The sequence below is a fragment of the Saccostrea echinata genome, unplaced genomic scaffold (assembly GCF_033153115.1).
Source record: "Saccostrea echinata isolate AGI-Se365-2 ecotype Australia unplaced genomic scaffold, CSIRO_AGI_Sech_v1 ptg000001l, whole genome shotgun sequence".
Taxonomy (NCBI): domain Eukaryota; kingdom Metazoa; phylum Mollusca; class Bivalvia; order Ostreida; family Ostreidae; genus Saccostrea; species Saccostrea echinata.
The window spans coordinates 2,344,972-2,364,417 of NW_026889750.1; the positions used below are offsets into that span (position 1 = coordinate 2,344,972).

General features: G+C 33.5%; 1 protein-coding gene and 1 pseudogene across 1 annotated transcript; one reads left to right on the forward strand and one right to left on the reverse strand.

Moving 5' to 3' along the window:
- The first annotated feature begins 3,604 nt into the window (after positions 1-3,604).
- On the forward strand, positions 3,605-6,775 carry LOC133181674 (uncharacterized; annotated as a pseudogene).
- A 6,714-nt stretch (positions 6,776-13,489) lies between these two features.
- LOC133205489 (uncharacterized) lies at positions 13,490-16,319 on the reverse strand. Its single transcript, XM_061341685.1, has 2 exons — positions 15,861-16,319; positions 13,490-13,751 (listed from the first exon to the last, which is right to left on the reverse strand). Exons 1-2 carry the CDS (start codon positions 16,273-16,275, stop codon positions 13,516-13,518), a joined length of 651 nt encoding a protein of 216 aa, XP_061197669.1. The 5' UTR covers positions 16,276-16,319; the 3' UTR covers positions 13,490-13,515.
- Positions 16,320-19,446: the final 3,127 nt, after the last annotated feature.

The following is a 19,446-nucleotide window of genomic DNA, read 5'->3' on the forward strand; positions in this document are numbered from 1 at the left end:
AAGAAATAATTATCGAGAAAAATTCTTTTTAAAAAATGCAAATATTTTTTTAAAAAATACACTTAATTAATTCCGTACCTTTAGTGAAAGCCATCATTGCAGAATCAATATATGTTTATCAATGAAGGGCAAGTTGGACTTCGATAGCCTCTGGAAAGTTGTTTTCCCTGTTTATTTTGTCCAAATGTTAAGATTTGAAACCGAAAGTACATTGCAAATGGCGGATTTTATAGGGGTCTTGTCTTTATACATGTCATGCTTTCAATAAGAGCCTTTCAGAGACCATTCACGTCCAACTTGCCCTTCATTGATAAACATATATTAATTCTGCAATGATGGTTTTCACTAAAAGTACAGAATTAAGCAGGTGCATTTTTATTAAAATATATATATATATATATATTTTTTTTTTTTTGGAATTTTTTTTTTCTCAAAAAGTATGTTTTTAAATATTTGTTTTCAAGTGATACTTTCTATCTGTTAATCAATGATATATTTATAAACTGAAAAGGTTTTAACTTTATACCTCACATAGTTTTGGAGCTATTGTAAAAATAAATTTTTGGTCATCTTGACCTTTGGCAAAACCTTAACAACATGCTTGTCCTTCATCCAAAAGACAACAAACACGTTGTAACATTGATCAGCACGAAATCTAATTTTGTTTTTCAAAGAAAGTACAAAGTGACATTATCTAATTTTTTTTTTTTACAAATCAAGAAGGTTTAAATCTCATGAACGTTTATTACACGTTAACTGCATGATTCTATGGTTATATATGACCGTGTTTGTAAATTGCTTTTTTATTCTATGCGTATACACATACCTAAATAAAACGTAAGTACATCGGATTTTTGTTTGCATATGTGAACTTTTGGATTATGATGTTGGGCCATTGGGCGTAAATCTGATTTTATAGGTTTGATAAATATATTGTTGGATGTATATGCTTGGCCATTATCGGGCCAATAAAGGTACAAGTCCTGTTCGTATACATAAGCTGTAAGATGTACAATTTTGGGCCAACACTCGAGAAACGTACGAAAATATGATTTTTGGCGATTCTTTGTTCAAGGTCAAGGATGACCACATGTAACCCTACGAATTTTATATTTTATTTTAAAACACATGGTCTGTCTCCCGCGTCGCGTAGTGATTGAGTCGTAGAGAAAAAAAGTTGATCCCTAAGTTGCAGATTCGAATCCACATTGATGGCGTCGTATTATGAGTCAAAAACTCTCGAAGAGACGTGAAGGAATCGAACATACGTGGTATACCTTGACGGATTCAATAGATTGTAGGTAAGTGCCAGTCACAACGATTTACGACAACGGAATTTGGCAGTGAACAGAGCACCGGTATTGTCGGGGTTTTTTTTTAGATAAAATATGAAGATAACGAAAAATAATCAAGCTCAAAGGTCCACAGGTACAATACAAATTTGGAGCAGAGCAAACACGGACTTATCAAAATATCAGAGGTGGGAGCAGGTGCCATAAAGGTGTAAGCATTCCTGTCGACCGGTCACACTCGCCGTGTTCTCATTGTCATGATCGGGCAAAAGAAAAATCCTTCGACAATTCAGCGTAAAAATAATGACCTTACAACTTGTAGGAAAAGCGGCAGTCAACATTCGACTAACAAGGTCATTGTATTGACCATAGAATTTGCGAAATGTTGATTTATACGAGACTGTATCTATATCATTGTATCATTAACTAATCGGTCAATAGCTTGCCTAATTCTAGAATTTTTTTGTAATGTAGAGCATGTTCTAGCGTATCGAATTAACTGAGAGACATAAACACCATATGCAGGTGATAATGGTATATTTCTACATAAGTAAGGAAAGTTGGCGATAGAAAAGTTGACGTCATCACGTTTATCATGGAGTTTTATTGTAAGGTTACCATCAATTTCTTTTTCTAGATGTGATCTGTCTACAACAAAGACATGCATATCCCAAAAAAAAACGTTTTATACGCAATTACGAAGAAAAGTAATGAAACTGTACTCATGAATGTCGATCGATGAAGCTTGAGTATGTATTCAAAATAGGGTATTCAATCCACTGCTTTTGTATAGCGGTGAAAACTGACACGCAATATATCACATCCCCCAAAAAACAATATAACAATACTTCATAAATATATTAAAATTACATGTATAATTCACCTGTACTGTGTTCCAGACAGTAGCAGCTAGCGCAGCTGAGCTAGGCTAAATATGAACACACTGTATGAATTAAAACTTCCAATTGGCTAAGCTAGCATACCGTTCAAGATCGTAGCTCAGCACAGAGCTACATACTTAGCTACTATGATTTTTAACACAACCGTGATCCATTTTAAGTCTAGCTATATGCTTGAAATAGTCTCGCAGAAGTGTTGCAAAACGGAAATGAATTTACTACCTACCAGACATTAGGAAGCCATCTGTGACGGTAACAAATAGCCCTATGAAAATGAAATTAAAATTTTAAGTTATTTTTTTATAATTAAAAAAACAAGTATTTATAAACTCCATTGTGGGGAATTTTGAAACACATTTTTATCAAAATAATAAGCTATGGTCGATTTTAAATACTGATCGGAATAAAACGCTCGAAGAGAATATGGGAGATTTGATTTCATTTACATTCAAACGGTAAATGGGTTGTACGATATTACGAATTATTTACATAATTCAATTAAAGAAGGAACAAGATATTTCCATAAATAAAGAATTTCAGCAAAAATGATGAATTACCTGTACAAACAATCATGAGAATAACCCAATTTCTCATTTTTGACATACGATATGATAACACTGCCAGTGTGTGCAGTAAGTGTCAAAGTCAAGACCTTGAAATGATCACCACCTGACCAGCGTAGGCAAGGAAATGATTATTATGTTCTAAATTCACCAGTTCAAACGAACATAGATTATTTATAAAATAAAAACTCAAACACCAATACATAGGATAAGCTCGCATGCTCGAGTGCAACAGCTTTAATACAACAAATTAAACTTTACATGAACAAAAATCTTCATGAGGACATTATTGATTCCATTCTACAAAAAAGAAACGATATTTAAATGATCACCTAATTGTGGTGGGGTTTGGGGGATCTGTTGCACTTAAGGCAGCGAAACTTCAAATGACTTTTTAAAAAGCTAATACAGACAAAGCTACATGCCTAGCATGATTTTCACCTATAGAACCGCGAAAACTTTAAACCAATCGATCCTCGATACTGCCACGCCCCCGAATTCCGTAAACAAAATTGTTGATTATGTCAATAATCTTTGTTTATATATATTTATATCGTAACTTGTCAGAATGCTGAAGGAATTGGTTAATTTCCCTTTTGGTACCTCATTATGTATTCTGTTATTTTTAGACAGCCTCGCTTTCAGTTTATACTACAGCGTCAGTAGCAATTGTTATCCTGTAAATTAATATCTAAATCTTATGACATCCTTGCTGTGCGGACTTACCAATCGTGGTGAATTTACGATTTTAACTATCTATTAGCTGTGTTTTATCATAGATGTACTTTATTAACACCGGTACATTCTGGATTGTATCATTTTTTTGTGATTGAACTCTGAACTTTGAACAATGGCTACGGGTCGTAGATCACGATCTCGTTCAAGCTTAGTTCAAACGGAAGAAACTGACAATCCTTCCAATTGGACAGTAGCTGTTTTGAAACAAAAATTAGCGGATATCGGTATTGCGTTGAATGTGCAACTCTCACATAGTGTGTTAAAAAGAATTTACTTGGACAATGTTGGAAACAACGTGAACAATGTTAATGCTGTATCTTCCGGATTACTGGCTAGCAATCCTGTTCCTGTTTATTCGTCGTCGGGAAATGTTGTAGGAATACAGGCTAACACTTCCATACCAATTCCAAATGCAAATCAGACAGGTCAGATGACTAATTTAAATCCGGATTTGGCAAGACTGTCTATTATGCTTTTACCTACCCACTTCACTTCCGGCAACAACAACAATGGCGGCCGACAATCAGAACGTTCTTCTAACTAACTTTGTCAGCCACTTTAGGCAACACAATTAGCAAAACAACAGAAGGGAGATCATTTAATTTAAGCACTGCTATGTCTAATTCGGATCCAGTAACTCCCTCATCATAAATTTCTGCCGTTGATTTGGTATCTCCAGAAGTTCGATCGGACATAGTAGCAGGTAAGGACGTCAATTTAAATGTCTTACTCATACCAAACTATACCACTCCTGCTCACAAGAAAGTCAAAGAAAATGACGAAAGGTTACTGAGAAATTTAACCCTTGACGAATTTATCGTGGCGTTTGGACGATATAAGAGCATACTCAAACAGAACAGAGGAATTAGATTCGTACCTGGCCCATATCATAGAGACGGCTAATATTTGGCCCGAACGGTTTTATGAATACCATTAAATCTTCTCTAATAAGTGTGCTTCTATGCTGCTTCAACAAAATGTCAAGGTCGACTGGTTTAAGGGAGACCATGAATTAAGAACATTGGTTTGTGCTGGTTCACCTGTAAAATGTTGTGACTTTTGTGGTTCTAACATTCATAGTGCCCTTATGTGTCCACAAAAAGCTTTCAGACGAAATCAATACACACGACAGCCAATGACCCATCGCTCAATTAGACATGCAGTTGACGTATGTGGCCGTGACATTACGTTTCATGAAGGTGAACAAATATGTAATAATTTCAATTCCACCAAAGGTTGTACTAAACCGTATTGCCGTTACTTGCATGCTTGCAAATTGTGCAAAGCAATCATTCCAAATTAGTGTGTCAACAATCTAAGTCAGAAAATAGCAAAAACAAAACTCCTCCGTCTCCTACTACATCTAAATGACTAGATTCCCTCACAAACATTAACACTGACAGACTTCGATTTGAACTTTCAAACCATCCTGATTTCGACTTCGTCCAGCATTTGTGCTCAAGTTTGGAACATGGGTTCAATACCTTAGTGTCTTGTGATGATCTTCATACTCATGAATGTAAAAACTCTTTGACAGCTCGACAAAATCCAGAAGTAGTAGACGAATAACTTCATACCGAATTAATGAAAGGATATGTCAAAGGCCCTTTTTCAATTCCTCCTTTTGAAAGACATAGAGTAAGTCCCTTAGGAATAGCTACACATAAATATTCTGGCAAAAAACGCTTGATATTTGATTTATCTTCTCCACACAACAAAGAAGAACCCAGCATCAATGATCTAATTGATAAAGAACTGTGTTCTTAAGTTACGTGAAAATTGACGATGCAATAAATAAAATACAACAATATGGAAAAGGAAGCATTTTGTGCAAAACAGATATGACAGACGCCTTTAAACAGATCCCTATTGTTCCAACACAATATCATTTGTTTTGCTTCAAGTGGAGAAATTCGTATTATCATTATGTACGTCTACCTTTTGGATGCAGGTCAAGTCCTAAATTACTTGACAATTTGTCCTCAGCGATTTGTTGGATTGCACAAAACAACTATGGTATTGATGTCATTCTACATTTACTAGACGATTTTCTAACTACAGTTAAACCGGGCGCGTGCGGTGAAAGAACTATGGCACTTTTGTGTACTATTTTCCATCGACTACGTTTACCAATATCTGACAAAAAGACTGTCGGACCCACCTGTCAATTAGAATAATTAGGTATTACATTAGACACCATCAAAATGCAGATGGACAGATTCCGTCAGTTGGCACCAGATGCGGACAGAAACAACACTCCATGTCCACCTTTGTCGCAAGTAATCTGGACAGCGTCGTGAACAATCTATGGAACCAGTCCATTTCTAGTAAAACCCAAGCACAATACAAAGTTGGGTTGGACACTTATGTTAAATTTACTTTACTTAGAGGTTTCCATGTACATACAGAATATAGTCTACCTCCTATCTCTGAGCAGACATTAATATATTTTTTTGCTCATTGTGATGATCATCTCCATTTGTCATATTCTACAATCAAATTATATCTTAGTGGCATTAGATTTTTTTTTACCTAAAAATGAAAGGTTTCAATCCTTTAGAAAATGTGTCAGGTCAACCATTAGCATGTCTGCAAACAGTTTTAAATGGCGTAAAGAAGAAGCAAGCATGTAAATATGTAAAACGAACACGACTACCAATAACAATTTCTATTCTCCATAATATTTGCCAGCTACTTAATTCTGGTATTTTTGACACGTTTACTGCCTACTTATTAGAGGCAGCATGTACTTTAGCATTTTTTGTTTTTTTACGCTGTATAGAGTTTACTGTTCAAAGTGAAAGTAACATACACTATTGTTTGTCAACTCAAGATGTTATGTGCTTTGAAAATTCGATCGTAATAAATTTGAAACAATTAAAAACTGATCCTTTCAGAAAAGGAGTCAAAATTCAGCTATTTAAAACAAACACAAATGTGTGTCCAGTTTCTGCTATGTGTAAATATATGGATTTAAAACTAAGAACATTTTCATATGTACCAACACCATTATTTGTTACTAAAGATGGTTCTGTCTTGACCAGGTCAATTTTTTTGGAGAAACTGAAATTCCTTTTCTCAAAATTAGGTTTCAATCCTGGCAATTATAATGGTCATTCATTTAGAATCGGGGCAGCTACAACAGCACAGGAAGCTAGAATTGAAGATCACCTTATTAAAACTTTAGGGAGGTGGTCTTCAAATTGTTACACTACTTATATTCACAAATCTTCAACAGTTATCCAGCAAGCTCAGAAACAATTGGCAGTGACTCACTTGTAGTGTAGAGGAAATATACTGTAGTGTAGAAGAAATATACTGTAGTGTAGAAGAAATATACTGTATGAACTTTGACAAGTATAAGAGTCATTCTGTAAATATGAACATATTACTTTGATTACCTTAGCATTGATTAGTTTCGTTTAATTATGTGTATTTAGTAAATCTCAATATATGCAACTTGTTCTTGCAATTTTGAAAGGTGGTAGCAAAATTCCAAATATCTTACTCAAACTTGGGGACAACAATTGTTTACAGTTTTCAACTTTCAACACTTGTATTTGGCATTCTTGGTTCAAATTCATATTAAATTTAGTATTTCACCAATCTTCCCCCATGTTTTCTTGAGGGGAATATAATTGGTTATAGTGTAGATTATACTAACACTCATTACAGAGTGTGTTTTTCATGTTTTTTAAAGTACATGTATGTGTCAAATTTAAACTGTAAATTTTTTCTCACCCTGGCTTGGGGTGTATATGCTTTTCAGTGTTTATTTAGCCGAAAGTTTATCGTTTAGCTGTAAACTTTGTCAGTTCCCAATGTCCAATATGGAATGTTTAGTAATAAATTGTTCTTAAACTGTATATTCTTTTGTTATATATAAATTGTTGATTATGTTAATAATCTTTGTTTATATATATTTATATCGTAACTTGTCAGAATGCTGAGGTAATTGGTTAATTTCCCTTTTGGTACCTCATTATGTTTTCTGTTATTTTTAGACAGCCTCGCTTTCAGTTTATAGTACAGCGTCAGTAGTCATTGTTATCCTGTGAAATACCACCATCCACCCCGCCACTCACCGTGAATAAATTGCCTATGGGGATTGTTTATTTTTGCTAAAAAAATTGTAGTAAGCTTTATTGTTTTTAGTTTTTGTTAGCTTCAGCCTTTGTTATTTAATTTGTTTCCTTCCTATTTATGCATTTATTGTTACGTAAAACATTTTATTCTTGCAAATTTATAATATTTTGCGTAGCTTAAACGTACATAGAACTCCATAAAGTTTCGAAGCTTCTGCTTCAATTTTTACTATTCATGCTAACGTACGACAAAAGAACACACTAATGCATGATTTCCATCAAGCTTCCACTTTTATCTCCTAGTCATGCTGAGGTATAACATCTGATCATGCTAACGCATGATATTTGTTAGTCTCCAAGCTATGCTCAATCTCCTAGTCATGCTGTGACATTTCATCATGCTTACGTATGATATCCCATTAAGTCTGCAAGCTTACGTTTGTATCCTAGTCATGCTGACGTATGACACTCCATCATGCTTACGCATGATATCCCATTAAGTCTGCAAGCTTACGCTTGTATCCTAGGCATGCTGACGTATGACACTCCATCATGCTTACGCATGATATCCCATTAAGTCTCCAAGCTTACGCTCGTATCCTAGTCATGCTGACGTATGACACTCCATCATGCTTACGCATGATATCCCATTAAGTCTCCAAGTTTACGCTCATATCCTAGTCATGCTGATGTATGACACTCCATCATGCTTATGCATGATATCCCATTAAGTCTGCAAGCTTACGCTCGTATCCTAGTCATGCTGACGTATGACACTCCATCATGCTTACGCATGATATCCCATTAAGTCTCCAAGCTTACGCTTGTATCCTTATCATGCTGACGTATGACACTCCATGCTGGCATTCTTGGTTCAAATTCATATAAAATTTAGTATTTCACCAATCTTCCCCCATGTTTTCTTGAGGGGAATATAATTGGTTATAGTGTAGATTATGCTAACACTCATTACAGAGTGTGTATTTCATGTTTTTTACAGTATATGTCAAATTCAAACTGTAAATTTTTTCTCACCCTGGCTTGGGGTGTATATGCTTTTCAGTGTTTATTTAGCCGAAAGTTTTTCGTTTAGCTGTAAACTTTGTCAGTCCCCAATGTCCAATATGGAATGTTTAGTAATAAATTGTTCTTAAACTGTATATTCTTTTGTTATATATAAACAACGTGTTTACCGTAACTTTTATAGATAAATCTATTGTTTGAGTAATTGTGAAATTGCGATTTCTGTTAGAATATTCGGTTATGAAGTAATGAATTAAATATTTCAAATATAGCTAAAATGCTTCAAAATCACGTTACCGTTACGGTAGCTCGGTCGGTAGAGCGCTCGCTCCGTGATCGGAAGGTCTTGAGTTCGCAATTTGGCCGCGACTGACCTAAGTCGATAAAAAATAGGTAGCAACTGTTCCTTCGCCAAGCGATCGGCACTTTGAAGTGAAAGTTGCGAGTCTTTCGGATGAGACCTTACCGAGGCCCCGTGTCACGACAGGCGTTGGCACGATAAAAGTCCCTCACTGCTCTATGGCCCTGAGTGCTGAGTAAAGGTCTAAATTTGAAGCCCTTTACCGGTATATGGTGATGTCTCTATATGAGTGAAAAATCCTCGAAGGGACGTTAAACAACATACAATCAATCAATCGAAATCACGTTACTTCTAAAATTTATCGATTGACCATCCAACAATGGTAACATTGAAGAGCTCACGGGTTCACCGTTTCTGTCATATTCCATTTGAATATGATAGCACGCTCCCCCTTTTCGCTTTTATTTTACCGGGTAAAGATACAACTGAGATCTTTATTTTGAATGTAAATTATAATGTTTATGTAATAAAAGCTTTGTACATTAAAAATTAATACCTTTAATCATCAGACGCCACATGCCAATTTTTAACAACTTTTGCATAAAAAAATCTCAATACATTTTCTCCCTGGCAGACTGTACTTTTTGGAGGAGGGATGTGTTGGTGGGGGTGGGTTAGTTAAGGGGAGGTTAGTTGTGGTGAGGAGGTAGTTGCACTGTGGGCGTTTTCTTTCTTTTCTTTTCTTTTTTTTTTTAATTTTTGATCGTTTTTCCCACTTTTTTACCCTTGAATATTTTTAATTTATAAATGAATCTAATGTGAAAATATTATTATCGATTCAATTATTCTTCTTTCTTTTATAATCATCTGATGCAGTCTGTTTGTTTCAGTCATTTACGGTAAATAATTACACGTGTTTCACTCAATATCGGTCTAAATGCTGTAATGAATATTTTGAAATTCTCGATATTAATCATACACACACTTCAAAAAGTTAAATTTTATCTGCAGACACACAAGATTAGTGTATCTATTCAGGATAGTACTAAGAACTGATTTTTCTTTATAAAGGTCATGTTTTGAAAATTAATACGAGTTTCCATTGATAAATAAAAATTAAACTCTTTGTACATTAGGTGAATTATATATATATATATATATATATATATATATATATATATATATATATATATATATATATATATATATATATATATATATATATATATATATATATATATATATATATATATACACGAGTTTCATATGTTAACATGTACATTCATGTTTTTCCAGAATATGCAGAAAAAATCGATTGCACACATAAGGAAAGAAAATCAAATCCCTTGAAAAATTTAACAGTTAAGCTAATCAATGTCTAGAAACCTGTTTGGAATAATTCTTTAAAGGTCAGACGACATGTTCCTCATTAATATATCATTTTTCCCAATTGAAAGATTTTTATATATATATATACACGAGTTTCATATGTTAACATGTACATTCATGTTTTTCCAGAATATGCAGAAAAAATCGATTGCACACATAAGGAAAGAAAATCAAATCCCTTGAAAAATTTAACAGTTAAGCTAATCAATGTCTAGAAACCTGTTTGGAATAATTCTTTAAAGGTCAGACGACATGTTCCTCATTAATATATCATTTTTCCCAATTGAAAGATTTTTTGATCAAAGTATTGCAATTTTAACAGGTTTCCTCACAGGAAAGAGGTACATTGCATTTGTGAAAAATTCCAGAGGATGGTATTTCTTATATAATACTATTGGAAATCACTTGAACTACTGATATAATAATTTTTTTGTTATATATATTATACAATTATTACTGTTTTTGAGGCCAATTCGATGATTTAGCCACCTTTGGGGTACAATATTGAATATTGTACTTCAAGGTGGCTAAATCATTGTATTGACTGAAAAAACAGCAATAATTGTTTTATTATGTGATTTGATAATTAAATGATACGAACTCATTAAGCAGTTCAGGGAGGGGGGGGGATTATCACAATTATAACATAACATAAACTGTATTTGCTTTCAATGTTTTAATATCTTGATTACGTATTATTTCCTTACTATTATACCATTTTTTTCGGGGGGGGGGGGGGGGGGAGGAGGTTGATTTATAAATGTAAATATTTTACACTAAATCATTGTTATACGTAGAAATATATATATGTATTAAATGTACTAATTTAATGTAATAATTTATATTATATTTCAATTGATTAGCACTATTTAGAAGATGTAATGAAATTGGAAAATGTAAGAAGACACAAAAAGAGCTTTATTGATTGTGCATTAATAAATCCCTTTTGCTTTTGAAACATTAAAATTTCTTGAGCAGACAAAATAAATTCTGAAACTATAATCAGATATTTGTTCTGTCAACCTAATACACATTACATGTACTGCTGGGGCTGAGTCTTTAGAACAGATTCATTAAAATGAATGGTCGTGTGGTTGAATCTTGGCATTGTGTGACAGGAATTCATCTACAGTACATTACCTTAGATAATTCATAGTTTTTCGTTCAGAGAATAACGTATAGGCAATGGTTCTAGTTGCTGTGTTTCAACAATCACTTTTGTGCACCTGTCACCTGCAGAGAAGAACGACACTTAGGGATCACTTTACCCGGCGTCTGTCTGTCTGTTTGTCCGTTCTTGCCAGAGAAAACAGTGTGAGGTTAATTATGCGCATTTTCCTGTATTCTAGGTTTATTTTTGGATTGTGGGGTTAACCCCTCAATAACAGGACTTACTAAAGCTTGATTTGACTGTTTACAAAAACTAAATATAGATTTAACCCCATAAGGATTTTCAGACGTTATGGACTTGTCTATAGTAGGTTTAGACATGAGGAACCATATACTGAAAGACAATCCACTCAGTAATAAAAATACGAACATAAAAATGCAGTGTGGAAGAATGTACAGATAATCATTTCGACATACATGTATGCACCCAACAATAAACTTAACTACCTCGTACTGTTATCTTCTGCACAATGTATCTCTCGTTTGTATATCTGTCCGTCTAGCTGACCGTCTGCCACACCTAATATCTCGAGAACTGGAAGACATATGCATTTGATATTTTGCAAATACACTGTATATTGCTTGGCCCTATGGCTTGATTATAGACCTCTTGAGCTTTGAACTTGACTTTTGACCTACCTTTACAAATGATTTATTATTTACATCTAGAGCCAATATACAGCATATTTTTGACATTTGAGGGGAAAGCCTGTGCCATTTAGCATGTGCACTCGTCTGTTTGTCATAATATATTATTAAAAAATGCGGGCGTGACAGTCCACTTAACCTTTGACCTCCTTTGCAAAAATACTTCGAACAGTTAATTTAAAAACTGTCTTCTGAATTCTGAGAGGCATAGCATTGATAACAAGCATATATATCATGTGTTTATGAGTGCTTGACACTGTATCCAAACTGTAATTTTTACAGTTACCACACAAAATGAAATTTAAATATTTTGAAAATATATCGGGATCGGTATCCCAAAATGGATTGCACTTCAAATAAAGTTGTAAACACAGAATTGCTGTTAAGATAGGCCGAAATCTCACTAGGGATTGTTGAATAAACAGAGAACAAAATGGCAAATAAATTCTAATTTCTAATATTTTTTTTTCATTGTTCATTTTATTCTTGAGAATTGAGAAACATATTTTATTTAATTGTCCCATTTTTATATTTTATTGAAGTATTCTATACGAGAATTTTTTCTTTGCTTGCTATAGCATAAATTATGATATACTAGTAGCAGATAAGTAACCGTCAACTCTTAGAGTTATTTACATCTTTAATGATGCTCTAAAGCAGGCGACACATGCTTTTCTTGGAACACTCTAGTTTTACTTTGTTGTGTTTACAAGCTTTTTATTCAAAGTTGCCAATCACTTTAGCTATGAATGTCATTTCATTAGAATTCTAGTGCAACCCAGTAAATAGTCATCTTTCAAGTAAATTAAACGGATGAAGACTTTAATCCCAAATCTTATATGCTAACACCCAAAATAAACACATACACACACATGTACTGTAGGTATATCTTTGAAAAGTATATTTTGTTTAAAACAGAAACAGAAATTAATTCATATTTTTAAAATATACTTATCAATAGATAATTTACGTAAACTGTGTTGAGAAACAAGATTGAAAAAAGGTTTAGAAGTATGTTTGTAGTAAAGATCCTTCAAAAATGGAGAAAGTTAGTGGACATAATTTATTTATTCAACATTAAAAATATTAATATATATACAAGTTTTTTTTTTTATAAAAATGTAAATGATACAATGTCATCACGTAATGGACGGATTTTTAAATAATTTTTTAATATGATACTTACCGTTTCGTGCCATATATTATCATACATTTCTTGTATACGTATAATATGTTAACTTTAGCTTATACATGTATTAAAAAATTTCAAAAATAGACCTAATAATACTGGTAAATACATGTCTTAGTATATCTCATAAATTAGTAATACAGCCTGGCTGCCTTAGTTTCTGTATAATATGGAGACGTAGGAATGGTTATCTTGAGTGATTTGGTGAAAAAGGATAATTAAATTATTACGTGGTCAGATTTATTACAAGTTTCGCTTTGCCAAACACATTGTTTTTTATTATCATCCCACTCTAAAGCAGATATAGAACAATTTCTAGGATAAATATAATTATTAGCACACGTCACGTAACCATTACAAGTGTCACATGACTGGTAATCCCCGTCAGCGACTCTCGAACATCTGTCAACGCATTCCCCAGTCGTGACATTTAAACTGTTATTTATACAGCCACCTGAAATATGAAAACAAAACAAAAATCATACCGATACTTAATCATATATTTCTCATTTTTAGGTCACATGAGTTACTCAGGTGACCTATTGCTATCTCTTTTCGTCCGTCGTCGTGCTGCGTGCGTCGTCCGTCGTTCGTAAACTTTTGAACATTTTCAGCTTCTTCTCTGGAACCAGTGAACCAATTTCAACTAATTTTGGTTTGTTGCACCTATGGGTGAAGGGGAACAAAAATTGTGAAATTCGTGGCCCCTGCCCCCCCCCCGGGGGGGCCTGAGGGGTGAGGTCAAAACCATCAAAATATATGCAATCTTTAAAAATCTTCTTCTTTACTACTGGACATCAAGCAGTCAAACTGTTGGCATGATTATAATAAACATTGAGTCCTCTACCAATATTGTGAAATTCATGGCCCCAGGGTTAGGGGTTCTGGTGCTAGGGCGGGGTCTATAGATCATATAGTGAAAGTGCATTATTTCTTTGAAAATCTTCTTCTCTACTCCTGGGTATTATTGAAACAAACTAAATACATAGTTATGATAAGCAAGGGTGACTCTAGATCTACCAAAATTGTGAAATTCATGGCCCCAGGGTCAGGGGTTCTGGTGCTAGGGCGGGGCCCTATTGATTATAAAGTGAAAATGTTTTAATTCTTTAAAAATCTTCGTCTCTGCACCTGGGTATTATTTAAACAAACTAAGTACATTGTTATGATAAGCAAGGATGCCTCTTCCAAAATTGTGAAATTCATGGCCCCGGGGACAGGGGTTCTGGTGCTAGGGCGGGGCTATATAGATCCTATAGTGAAGGTGAATTATTTCTTTGAAAATCTTCTTCCCTGTACCTGTGTATTCTATAAACAAACTAAGTACATAGTTATGATACGCAAGGATGCTTCTTCCAAAATTGTGAATTTCATGACCCCAGATTCAAGGGTTCTGGTGAAAGGGGGGGGGGGGGTTGAATATAAAGTGAAAAGGCAAAATTTCTTTCGAAAATATTCTATTCTGCTTCTGGTTAAAAAGCAAAGAAGCTAAATGAATAGTTATGATGAGCAAGAGTGCTTCTTCCAGAGTAGTGAATTTCATGACCCCTGGGTCAGATGTGCTGGTGTAAGGGTGGGGCTCTTGATAATATAGTGAAAATGCATTAATTCTATTAAATAATCCTGTTTGCTCCTTAGTTATGATGAGCAAACTTATGGCCCCAGGGTCAGAGGCTCTGGTGTTACTCGTGGGGGGGGGGGGGGGGGGCTCTATTGATAATATAGTGAATCTTTAGTAAAAATGCATTATTTCTTTAAAAATTTTCTCTGCACCTGGGCATATCTGAGGCAAACAGAGTAAAAGTTTTTATAAGGAAGGGTATTTTTACCAGATTTTTGAACACCTGGACCATTTAGTCAAGTGTTCTGGTCCTGGCCAGGGCTCTATTAATTTGTATTCTACTGAGAGGAGTTATTCCCCTTTGCCATTTACTTTTGATAATTAATCACTGTAAATAATGTACTTGAAAGGTAAATAGAATAAGAGAATCATGCAAGAATTTTTGTTGTTTTTTATTGTATAATACAAAAAGTACTTTCATGGTTTTAATGATCAGGTAGACTTGTAAGTGGTAGATAAATGAAAATGAGACAAAAATAACTTGTCTTATTATATGTTCATCAAAGACCAAGAGAGGCCAATGTAAGAGATTTCAACAAGAGATTAAAAAATAGTACAGGAGCATTGATAATTTGTTAATATACTGTATAGTGATAGTGATAAATGGGGAACAGGTTAGAACCTAATTTATGAACTCTTAATGAATATTAAGACTAATTATTTTGTTAATCCTGATCACCCTATTTTTCTTGCTTTTGGGCAACAAAGCTTCACCTTTCAGTTCATTTTATACTCTTTGTATCCTTTAAATTGTTGTATTATACTCAGGTGACCATTGAGGCCCTTGGGCCTCTTGTTTAATTTTATTATATTTTATTTTATTTTTTATTTATTTGGAGAAGATCAAATAGAAAGCTGGGCGATTAGTAAAAAATAATTACTATGATGAATAATGAAGAAAGCTTGTTTTAATATTGTTAATTACAGAAAGAATAACCATACCTCCTATTCTCGATTCAATGACTGTTATCAATTCGCTTTTGAGTTCTTGAAGTAAATCTTTCATCATATCCACTAAAAAAGTTTTGGTTTGGTTAGATTGTTCTTTCATCATATCTTCCAAAAACGTTTTGGTTTGGTTAGATTGTTCTTTCATCATATCTTCTACAAAAGTTTTGGTTTGGTTAGATTGTTCTTTTAGCATATTTTTCACATCCATTGATGACGTTTTAGTATGGTTAGATAATGCTTCCATGCTGTATACAATGTCCCTCGAGGAATTTTGTAATTGGCTAAAAGATGTTTCCACCATGTGTCCTATTTCATTGATCGAAGTTTTGGTTTGGTTAGATTGTTCTTTTAACATGTCCTTAACGTCCGTCGATGACGTTTTAGTTTGGTTAGATAATGCTTCCATGCTGTTTACAATGTCCTTCGAGGAATTTTGTAATTGGTCTAAAGATGCTTCCACCATGTTTTCTATTTCAGTGATCGAAGTTTTTGTTTGGTTAGATTGAACTTTTAACAGGTACTTCACGTCCATCGATGACTTTTCAGTATGGTTAGATAATACTTCCATGCTGTAAACAATATCCTTCGAGGAATTTTGCAGTTGACTAAAAGATGCTTCCGCCATGGTTCCTATTTCATTGATTGACGTATTTATTCCAATGGACATTGCTTCCATCAAATGTCCAATTTCTTGGAGAGAAGTTTTGGTTTTGATTGATAATGAGAGGATATTTTCTGTCAAATTTGAATTTGCTTCTAGATTCTTTTCGGTAATATTAATTAAATGTCTCGTTTTTTCATTTGATTGTTGTTGATTTTCAATATATTTTGTCAATGTGTTGTTATTGTCTACGAAAAAAAGTTGAAAAACAATTTTATCGCTTAAACAAATAAATTGCAAGTCTTCTTTTTTAAATTCAAAGTTATTCATTTCTTTCCTTTTTCTTACCATTTTTTAAATTGATATGGAAATGCTTGCGTACTTGGAACGCATATTTACGCCCCAGGTTCTAATTGTTTGTGTGGCGTTTTCAAATTTTTGTTTTTAAGCCAGAACCTTGTTTTTGGTGGGAAAATTTGATTTTAGGGTAAAGTTTAGAAGGAAGGGCAACTAAATATTCCAATCTCCAAAGTTTGGAAGTTTTTGTGCATCCAAATGTTGCATTGTGGAATACAGCTTGAACCATACATCCAGGTATAACATAGTTTGTTGTTGTTGTTGTTTTTTTTTTTTTTTTTTTTTTTTTAAATCTTTTAATTTTTAGCCTGTTACTTCAAATTAGCGATCGAAAAAATATCAAAAAGGAGGACAGAATAGAATTTGATAGATCACCTTACTTAGGCTGGCAGACACAAGGTGGTCAAATTCTTTGTTTTATCAATAAACCTGCTTTGCTTGTATATGGCATAACTAAATTGTATCTCATATCTTAGCGCACTACATGTAAAATTCGCTCGAATTGACCAGTTGCCATCTGTTTTTGTCCGCCTCGCGGCTTATGTAGTCTAAGTGCGTAATGTCTTTTTAATTTTTAATATCCCCAAGAACGATGTCAATTTCAACGTAATACCCACAAAACCCATGCATGTATACTAAATAAGGTGCCATGACCTTTCGAAGGGTATGTGTGAATATAGCTCTGGTTATTTGAAAATCTTTTTAAAACAACCAAAATGATCAGACATGTTTTAGCATTGATGTATTGCATAAGCATAGATTTCACATTTGTTCAAATCAACGCTGATGTGGATGACATGACTTCATTGAAGTCGAAAGTATGTCAAAGAAATGTACATGTGTTGGGGGAAATCTTTTATTTAAAAAAAAAAATTCTCAAGAGTTTAATAGTAAAAAAATGTCAATTTATATGCAGGGATCTGCGTAATGTTCATTTGTTTATCTATGGGTTTTTTTGGTAATCATGCCCATGGGACAGGGAAAGGCACACAAAAGAAATATATTTATACATGGAAATGTATAGGAATGAAAGATTTTAAAATCTTGGCGATCTGGCTCTAATTTTTCGAATTAATATTCAATTTTATAATATCTAATTATGTAATATACAGGTATCTGTAAGATAGATTCAATTTGTTTCAAAGTTGATCCAAATTAATGTTTAATATTCTTAAGTCTGAATTCTCTAAACAGAAACTAAAGGGTCACAACTTATGAAAATTATATGCGAGTATCTTTACGAAATGTACATGAAAATTTAAGGAAACCACATTGGCCATCGTATGCCACGTTGGGGCCTCAAAAAGAATTCAGAAGTTTTACATTGAAAATGTAAAGGAACTCGGATCTCTAATACATCAGAGGTGGGATCAGGTGCCTTGGAGGAGTAAGCATCCCCTGTCGAACGGTTTCACCCGCCATGATAGGGTAAACTGAAAAATCCGTAGACAATCCAGTGTGAAAATAATGGACTTACAATTTGTATGAAAAAGGCCAGTTAACATTCGATTTAACGATTGATTGTATTTGCTAACAAGGTCATTTTATCGTCGATAGAATTTGCAAAATGTTGACCTGAAACGAAATATTTGATATCCTTGTGTCATCAACTTATTTGTCAATAACTTACCTCCTTTTAGAAATTGTTCGTACGTAGAGCATGCTCTTGCGTATCGAATCAACTGGGATATATAAACCCTATATGCAGGTGATAAAGTTTATTGCTACATAAGTAAAAGAAACTGACTATAGAAAATCATCAGGTTTATCATACAACAATAGTAAATTATATATACTAAAATCTACCTTTAATTTGGCCACTCTTTAAAGATTCGATTTGAGTCGGAATGTTTGAATTTAGCTGCTCCATCAAATTCTGCGTGTTCTGGTTATTGGCCAAAAATGTAAACATAAGTGCTAGACCTGCAATCGTAACCATTGTGATGATAATCCGGAAAAGCTTGTTAATCGTCTTTCTGGTTCCATGTCGTTTCAATTCATTCTTTGTGTAACAAAATATTTGAAAATACATGAATACTAAACAATTAAATTCAAAGGGATCGAAAAAACAAACAACAGTGCAACAGTGAAAATATAAAAACCTTGTTTAGTTGAGTAGAACTTTCTACCTCTGCTGTCATATACGTGTGTCCTGATTGCTGGAATTATATATATATATATACTTAAAGAATATGAAGAGTATGTAGAGCTTTCGAATATGAAGAGGATGTAGAGTTTTCAAAACGGTTTTCAAAAAAATCTAAAAATCGCAACACAATCACTGCAAGCCCTTAAACCATGATTGACTCTTCAGGCAGTAATACAAATGTCAGGTAGGTTATTTGATAAACTGCATATAATATAATATAAACCATTTTTTTTATCAAATTAAAATTCAAAAATGATACTTACATTTGAAACTCCAAGTCGAAAATTATTGAATATGTTGCCCTAAAATGTATAGACACCAGCCTTTAAACTTAAATGATCAAAAGATAAACTGATAAATCCTTTATTTTTTTTTTTATTATTTTCATTATCAATATTTTCCTCATGATTCGTATTGTTTTACACTTGAAATTCTTTTAACTGAGATAGGGCTTAATTAAAACCAAGAAA